An 8707-nucleotide genomic window follows, 5' to 3' on the forward strand; every position below is an offset into this window, starting at 1 on the left:
TGTATTACATGTGAACCCAAAAGTCTTCTTTCTTAAAGATTTCATTGCTAGAAATTTTCTTAAATTCCCTTACATTGCTTACAATTCACATAAAATTGGAAACAATACCAAAATGAAACCAAAAACATTATAGTAAATCCTGCAAAAAGATAACAGCCAAAAGGTGAGGGAAAAAAATCTCACACCTTCCCCCCCAAAAAAAATGAATTCAAATTAATCATTTCTGAGACAATAAAGGACTACATTCAGATGAAGAATGGTTTCAATTTTACTTAAACCCTAGCACATACAGTTTCAGTTAAGTAAATTCATCACCTTTTTCTTTCTAATCTTTATCATGGTTCTCAGATGTTTTTGTTCACAAATACAGAAGAGGAACTTCAGGCAAAGGAGTTTATCCCAAAAACGCTTATGTCAGAGCAATGAAGACTGGAGTAAGAATATCTAGCAAATAATGTGGTCACCTATGGACACGTAAGGGTAGGGCTCTAATTAGCATTGAGCAAGATATTGTAAATATCAAAAGGAGCATTCCACATTTTGAGAATATAGATCATCTCCAAGCACAAGCTTCAGCATGGGACCAATCCAGCTGTAAGCAAGTCCAGTAATTTGAGAAGTGGCTTGAAGTCAATCCTGCTTCAAAATCAGTCAATAACTGCACATGAACAATATAAACTTATCTAGTAGCCACAGGCAAGGAATTTCAGAGTGCTGACCCTTTGGAAGCAGCAAGTAGCAAACTACCCTGAATTAAGAGTCTAAAATTATCTTCTTGAGCTTCAGAAGCAAATCACAGTTTTAAAACTCAACTGTAACTAAATTTCCCTCAAAACCTTAAAGGTACCATAATAAGGCACACGACACCAAAATCTCAGATTCAAGCCCAAGCTCTAATGTTGCTGTGAATAAGCTGCGGTCATTTAATACGCTTCACTCATTTCTTCTGTGAAGTAGAAAAGGTAGAGATTATTTCAAGAAATAAAAACTAATAGTGGAAAACTTAGATTCTTAAGATGAAACATGGCCAATCTTTCATTGTACAACTCAAATAAAATTATATATGTGAAACTGCTCAAAAACAATGCTTGCCACAATGTGTTAAACAGTGCTAGCTATTATACTAACTTTAATCAAGTAAAAAATATATTTAACAACCAAATCAACAAGCTGGATATTTAATAACCCAAATCTTGTTTATTACCCAGGCATTCAGGCTCTCAGAATGAAGACCTTAGTTTACCCTAGCAGATATTGCAGTGGGAAAAATAATAAGATCTCTTTGCTGACAGGTTTTTATATTAGTATTTATTTAGCCTAAAATAATCTATTTATTCTAGCTGTCACAATTTTTTAAAGTTATTTCTTTCTTTTAAAAAAACCTCTTACCAGAATCACAAATTCTTCCGATAAACCTGTTTTTTCCATTTATTCCGAATATTGATCAAACCTGAATATCCAGGGATAAAAACAATGTCAGAAATCCTAGATCTACCTTGGAAAAATGCTGTTTGAAGCCCACAACCAGAATTGTTTTGGCCAGCCATTGTACCATTTGCAAATGGAAATAACACCAAAGTGTAAATTATCTGGAGTCCTAGGACAACAACAGATCTAGTCATCAAAAAGCAGGATGTGTGAAAAAGAAAGAGATCATGACTTGACAAAGAAGCCCCAAATCCTCCACACCCTGTCTATATAATCTTGGGAAAGCCACTTGATCTGAGCCTCATTCTCTTTATCTGTAGAATGGGAATAATCCTACTTCTTGCACTAGGCTGTTTGAAAGATCAAATGAACACACACACAGGAAAGCGCTTTATAGCCTAAAACGTGTGATACAAACATAACACATTACAAAGACCAGTATTTTTTGTTGTTGCATGAGCAGTAACAGTTTCTTAACATCGCACAGGTTAAGTAAGTCTAAATATAGACTTCTGATTTCAAAGTAAACCAGTGCCATTATTTAAAATTACTATTAAAAAAAAAAAAAACTTGCCTTAGATTGAGTCCTTTTTCCATTTCTCATGCTAAATTTCTCCTTCATTTCTTCTAATATTATCTTCAGTTTCTTTTCTTCAGGTGTCCCTAAGTATTTCTGGTTCACATGAAGATAGCAATGCCATTTGGCTGACTCAAAGCCCCAGTGGCAAGTCCTTTTGTCAGGTGATCTGTGAGAATGCATCACAAATGTCTGGGGCGCAAACATTCCACAGCACTCCAGACATTGAATACATGGAGCATCAGGCTGAACATAAAACTGGGGTGCAAACAGACCCTGACATTTGCCCAAGCATTCATGTTCCACTTCAAAGGCACTGCCAGTTTCCTTTAACTGGGCCAATGAGTTTTTAGCAGGAAGTACACTACCATTTTGAGGAAAAGTGCGTGGCCGCAATAAAGCATTACATAGTCTTTGTGCATCAGTTAATGTGATCAACCCACAGGATGGGGCATTGAATGGAAGTATTCCCAGGACCTTTAAGATATGAAGCTGGTCTGAAGTACACCGTGAACAATAGATGTACAATTCGTCACACACCGTATTTATTTGCTGGAGTGAAAATTCTCGGAGAACAGAATTTAAGACTTGAGGCAAACAGAGTCTCTTTTCTCCTCCAACCTGAAAACAAGAAATAGACTCCCCTTCCAACACAGTCTGTGTGAGTTCTGTGGAGCTATCAGAAGGGATGAACAGTGGACCAGGAAGAACCTGAGGAGATGGAAGAGGCAGAAATACAGTGGGTGACATGCTTTCTTGGGAATACCGAGCAGAAAATGCTGCTGGTCCACCCAGAGAGCTCTGACTACTTAAATGAAATTGTGCCAAAGTGTGTTTCAAACTGGGATTTAAATGTAAAGGTTCTGGCACAGAGGCACAGGTTCGCTTGACGTGCTCCCCATCGGTTTCCATTGGCACTTCATAGTCCTCCAAGTGTTCCTTCTTTACTGTTGGCATCTTGTTCATCATCATTTTTCCATTTGCAGGAACGTCTGTCATCATTTTTTTCACTGGGGGGCCACAATCATCTCCCATCCCATTCAGTTTTTTATTTGAGCCCTGAACCAAGGAAAAATTTGTCTGTAGATTTTCCATTGCTAAAAACTGTGGTGTTAAATAAGTAAGTCTGAGATTTGCATTGTTATTTAGTCACTCATTCCAAGAGAGAAGCAATGTATATCAATACTTATACTAGCTTACTCTCACAGAAAACTTAAATTTCCAAAGAGAAATCTCCCTAAATTACTCAAGAGATTTTAGTTTTATTTGGTTCTGCTTATACTCTAGTATAATTTCACTGCTAGTGCTATAAAATGTCTTTTGTCCCTAATAATAAAGAATATAATTTTGAGAGGCACACCTCTGAGGAAGCCTTTTTTCTTAACTCTTCAAATAGACGCATTAAAATAAACTTATCAATTCTCTCAACTCGGAATGTCCAGATTCAGTGCAATGGTTTGGTCTGGTTTGGAGCAAAACATGTGAAAAGTTTATGCAATTACTTGTGTCATAAAACCTAGACACAAATATAAATCAAAATGTTGCACCCAAATTTAGTTTTTGGCACCAAGGACACCAAAAAAAGGAAAAGAAAACAGTATCTTCTCTAAAAGTGATGATCTGTTGGTCTGTGTTGACCAACTGAAGGTTTGTAGAAATCCTCAAAAACAGTAAGAAGAGCCTCTGACTCCACTTGAACTTCTACAGTTAAAAATGATATCTAAAGAAAAATTGCCCAGTTATCTTCATGGATTACTGTTCATTCTTCTTTTAATTAATCTGGAAGAGAAGAGCAGTGAGGGAGAGTTATACTTGAATTTGCTCAGAGGCCAAAGGGTCAGTTTGAAACTAGTTTCTTAATCTTACACTGAGTTCACTTTACCAAAGGTGACACTTGAGCGATTTCTTTAAATCTAACACCAGTTAACTAGAAGAACTTCATTTAAACAAGAAAATAATTTGTAGAATGGGTAAAGGGAGCAATAACATCCCTGAAAAGGGAATAGAAGAACCTTAAATAGATCATCTCACCTAAAACTAAGTACCAGAGTCTTTCCCAGTTATGCCATTTGAACTATAATAATCCATTACTTCATCTCTTAATTTTAAAAAATGCCAGTTTCATCCAAAAAAATCAGATACGTGCTAACATATCTACCATATGTACCTAACTTACAATTTTAAGGGCATTAATTCACCCAGTGTACGCTATTTTTTCTGGAATGACTGTAGGCAAAAATTAACTTTCCCTTTAAAAGGTTAGTGAATTTGCTTAATGGAAGCCAAAAGCTATAGACTCCACTCCTGGGAATCTCCATCCTTAACAAGACTAATTCCGGACAAAAAACACAAGGCAGACAGACCTCACAAAGAATGCAAATGGAGGAAGAGGAGAAAAGAAAAGATTCTTCTTCCACTTCCTTCTTGAGAGGACACCCAAAAGAAATCCAATAAATAAAAATGTTTGCCTCCCAAACTCTCAGCAGTGTCCCTTAAAAGAGACCCAAAGGGTTACGGACCCAGGCCACTAACCAATGTTCTGACTTTCGCCCACCACAGAAACACCTCAGCCAACGCAGACCGAGAAAGAGGGCAGGAGGCATGACCTACAATGGGGGAGCCCCCCCAAACTGTGAAATCCTCGGCCCACGCAAATCCACCCACCCATCACAAACCCGAGGGGGAGGGCGGAGTGGCGGACAGGGGAGCCGGGACGCCTTGGGCTGCGCAAGGGGAGAGTGGGAAGTGGAAAAAGAGGAGTCCCCCAACCCCCACCCACGGTCTCGGGACAACCCCAAGTGCCCTCCCAATACTGCCCCACTGCGGGGGCCGCGGGGAGGACTGTGGAAATCCACCCCCGTACCCTCGCCCCAGGAAGTTCTCGGGTGTTACCCCAGCACCCCTAAGGCTGCACCTCCCCCGCCTCCCCGGGGCCAGAAAGGAGAAGGGTCTGCGGGCGGGTGGGGCGCCTAGCCGGGATCTCCGCGCCGCCGGGCGCCGACAGACGCCCGGGGCATCCCCGAGGAGCGCAGACTGGCGGCTGGGGAAGGGTGGGGGGAGTGACGGGCGTCCGGGTCTCCGGGGTCCCGACGGCTCCGGTCAAGTGCAGCGCCCTTCCAGCCTAGGGTCAGCGAGGCTTGATCCGCCGTGGGACACCCGCCCTGCGCCCCCCGTGGCCCCGACCCCACCCGGGACCCGCGCATCCGGACCCCCGACTTCGGCCTCCGCGCCCGAGGTAGCTCGACGAGCTTTGTTAACTCCCCACTATCCACGGCACCGCCGTCGGGCTGCCCCAAGGCCGCGCGCCCCTTGCCGCCCGCCGCGCCCGCCGCGTCCTCACCACGAGCCGGGGCCGCACCTGTGCCAGCCGCCGCCGCTCGCCCGCTCCCTTCGGCTGTGCCGGCGCCGCTCCGAACCCCACACACATCGCTACACACAGCCCTCTGACGTCACCGAGCCCTCGGCCCGCCCACGTCACTGCGGAGACACACGGCTTCCCGCAGACGCCGCCGCCGTCTCCGGCCGCCCGGGGGAGAGCGAGGGCGGCGGGGAGGGGGAGGGGAAGGGAACGGAGCCAGCGGCGGCACCGCGCGCGCGGGCCCGCCGGCGTCGCTGCCACCGCCCCCTCGCGACTCCCAGCCCCTCGGGGACGCGCGCGCCGTCTGGCCTATTGTGGCTCCTCGGGGCTCCCCCCTCGCCCCGTCGCCTCGCGCACGCCCCTCCCCCCCCCCCAGGCGCGCGCCCGGCACTCCTGGCCTCGCGCGCCGTCTGGGCGGCTGGCGCACGGCGCTGTCTGCGGTGCACCCGGCGCAGACAGGATGTTCCCTCCCCGCCCCACCCCCACTGCCGCCCTCCCTCCTTCCTTCCTCGAGTCGCCCAGCCGGCTGTCTGGGGCCGCCACCGCCCCGCCCCCGCCCCACCCGCTGCTCTGTGGTGACGGGCCAGACCCGGGGGCGCCCTGGCCGCTCCGCTGCCGCGCGACTGGGAGAGAGGGGGCAGGGCGGCCGCGCGGTGCACTGTGCGCGACCCCAGCAGCCGGCAGGGCGGAGGCAGGGCCCGCCCGGCAGAGCGCCGCCGCCCGAGGTCAGGCACGGGCGACCCTCCCCCCGCGAGGCCGCAGCTGGGCCGCCCCGCCCCGGAGGCAGCCGGGTGGCGGCCGCCCTGCAGCGCCCCCGGTGTGGGCCCCGCTCCCCGGGGCGCGCTGGGGCTGCCCCCCGCCCCCACGGGGCCTCCCGCCCGCAGGCCGCCCTGCCAGCTGCCTGCGCTCCGCCCCACCTCGGCGGCCCCCGCCTTGCCGGGGCGGCCTCCGCCCAGACGCCTTCCCCGGGCTGACCTCCATCCGCCATCCGGCCAGGCTGGAGGGCTGGCCAAAGTTCCGGCAAAACCGAGAGAAAACATTTTTGTCCCTACTTCTCAGCCTCTCTCCTCCCACCCTTTCTCCTCACTAGGTTGCTCCCTCGGTTCCAAAAGGGAGCTAGAAATTACAGGTTTCTACAGTGTTTACTTAAGGCCTTTTATTATTTGGTTTTTGTCTCAGAGGGGAACAGGAGATAAGACGAGGAAAGGTACGACGTACGAGCTTTCGGCTTTGACCCTCAGGGGCGAGCAGAATGGTCTTCCTGGTCAGTGTTCCCAGGGTAGCCAATTAGCATATTGAACTCTGCCGAGTTGCTCTGTCATATTTCGAAACACTAAGAAATCCCCTTTTCTCCACCCCGGTGCTAGATCAGGAACTGAAATAGTCCTCCAAGTCGCACTGCACAGAATTTAGAGGACTGGAGCTTAGTCTCTTCCCCCCCCCCCCCCCCCCGCTCCTTTTCGCCCATTTTTGTCCAATTTCTCCTGGTTTTACTGCTTGGAGGTCTCTCCTACGGGGTCCACATTTGGAGCTGGCCGACTGGGAACAGTCCTGTGCTCATAGATTTTTACCCCCTCTTTTACTCGCAGAAGGCCTACCAAAGGCTCACAAGCCTCTTATTCCCCCCACTCCCAAGTTCCCGTCCTGACGCCCCCATCGTCGTGCTCCAGGGTCGTGCCCTCTCGCCCCCCCCCCCCACCTTCCCCTTCTTCTTGACTGCCTCCTTTGCTGAACATGAATAATTCCGCAGCACTTCCCATCTGTTATTGCCATAGAGACAGAAGCTCGGCAAAGATAATGATGTTCTGTGCAGAGCCAGTGGGGGGAGAACAGCATCTGTGAGTCTGGGGGATAGATTTTCTAACCGGGAGAATATTTAGAAGGCCCGGCTGCAGATACAGTGTGGAAGACTGGACAGTCCTGAGACTTGGCATCCAGTCAACCCTTGGCACCTGGCTCATGTCTCTCCAGAAGAAACAATTTTTGGAAACCAAAATGACAGATTTTTTAAAAAGTGATTCCAAACTGCAATTAATGATACATGTTTAGTACTCATTTTATCAGCCATAAAAATAATTACTTGCTAGCATGTCCAAAGACCTAAGAACCAAAATAAATTGGACAGTAAATAGACTTTTGAGAAATCACACGCATTATCCCCGCCACTGTTCTTTTGATTTGCTTTCCCCGGGAATCTGTTTTTTGAGGGAAGGATCTTTTGTGCCTCTTATTTTATGTACAATGGTTTGAGAAATAGTGACAGGCAAATGTAGCTAGAACCAATCAAGCTTTGAGGGCATTTTTTTTTTCATTATTCATCAAAGTACAAAACGTATCAAATTAAAATTCACTTTGCCCTTGAATTCCCAAGGTCTCAGCCTCCAAGGTACAGGTTTGAACACAAGTTAAACTAAGCAGAGTACATTTACATGATGCAGATGGGGAGGCTCATTCTAAGCCAGATTTTTGCAGGCCTACTTAAACATTTTCAGAAATTATCAGTAAAACTGATTGCATAACATGAAAAAAAAACACTGAAGCAAATGAGAATGGTTCTTTATCTCAGAAACAGAATTAAATGGACACAGAGAATACAATCCTTGGAAAAAATAAGCACTGTGAGGTCATGAATGTCGTACTTCCCACATACGGATGGTCTTAATCAGTGTTGAAAAGCCATCTCGAGTATTGGTTAGTAAATAGCTTTTAGGTAGGTTTTGAATGGCCTCCTACCGCATCTTGTTGGCTGCCAGCAGGAGCTGAGCAAGACCAGTGTGAGAGGTGTGCCTTCGTGCATGTAAGAAATTCCAAATGATTGGAGGGGAGGAGGAGCCTACTCGTTGTCTCATCTTCCATCAAGCAGTACAGCTACAAGATCTAAGCTAACTGGTACCAGATGGTCTAGAATTTCTTCTTCATTAGTTATGGCCCTCTGGTAATAATAGAAATCAAGAATTTAGGGGTTATAAATTCAAAGACTAATTCTGACCTGTGACCTGATAAATGGTTTGGGGCAAATGCTTTCCTCTGTGTCTCCATTTACCCAACTATTGATAATGACCTACCAATATTAATTATGAAGAATACAGAAAGGAAAAGGATACAGAAAGGTAAAGTGCAAACACTCAATGTAAATTAATTTTATTTTTATGAAGAAGGGGCGAGAAAGGTCAAATAAGTGTTCATCAGGCACACAGACTCAGGCTTGTGTTTTTGTTTATACTCCCTAGTGCTCTTTTCTAAGGGAGAAAAACCAACTGTAGCTTGATGGTTCTAATGCCTCTTCTCCCCTCTTCCTTGATCTTCAACAAAAAAGCTTGTTTGAAATATTTTTTTGCAGCAAA

At 46.7% G+C, this 8707-nt stretch overlaps 2 protein-coding genes across 3 annotated transcripts in view; one reads left to right on the forward strand and one right to left on the reverse strand.

Moving 5' to 3' along the window:
• Positions 1-5716, reverse strand: part of SKIL (SKI like proto-oncogene) — a 29484-nt gene extending 23768 nt beyond the window's left edge. The window contains exons 1-2 of one of the 2 annotated variants that reach the window (XM_053903644.1): positions 5364-5716; positions 2003-3784 (exon numbers count right to left, since the gene is read on the reverse strand). In XM_053903644.1, coding sequence (XP_053759619.1) covers positions 2003-3100 — 1098 coding nt within the window. In that variant the 5' untranslated portion in view covers positions 3101-3784; positions 5364-5716. Of the gene's footprint in view, positions 1-2002; positions 3785-5345 lie in introns of both variants that reach the window. The other variant, XM_019440554.2, reaches the window with a different exon arrangement.
• LOC128777370 (basic proline-rich protein-like) lies at positions 4617-6337 on the forward strand. Its single transcript, XM_053904170.1, has 2 exons — positions 4617-5677; positions 5878-6337. Exons 1-2 carry the CDS (start codon positions 4617-4619, stop codon positions 6335-6337), a joined length of 1521 nt encoding a protein of 506 aa, XP_053760145.1.
• Positions 6338-8707: the final 2370 nt, after the last annotated feature.

This window comes from Panthera pardus, unplaced genomic scaffold (genome assembly GCF_024362965.1).
Source record: "Panthera pardus isolate Hobbes unplaced genomic scaffold, ASM2436296v1 HiC_scaffold_16, whole genome shotgun sequence".
NCBI lineage: Eukaryota > Metazoa > Chordata > Mammalia > Carnivora > Felidae > Panthera > Panthera pardus.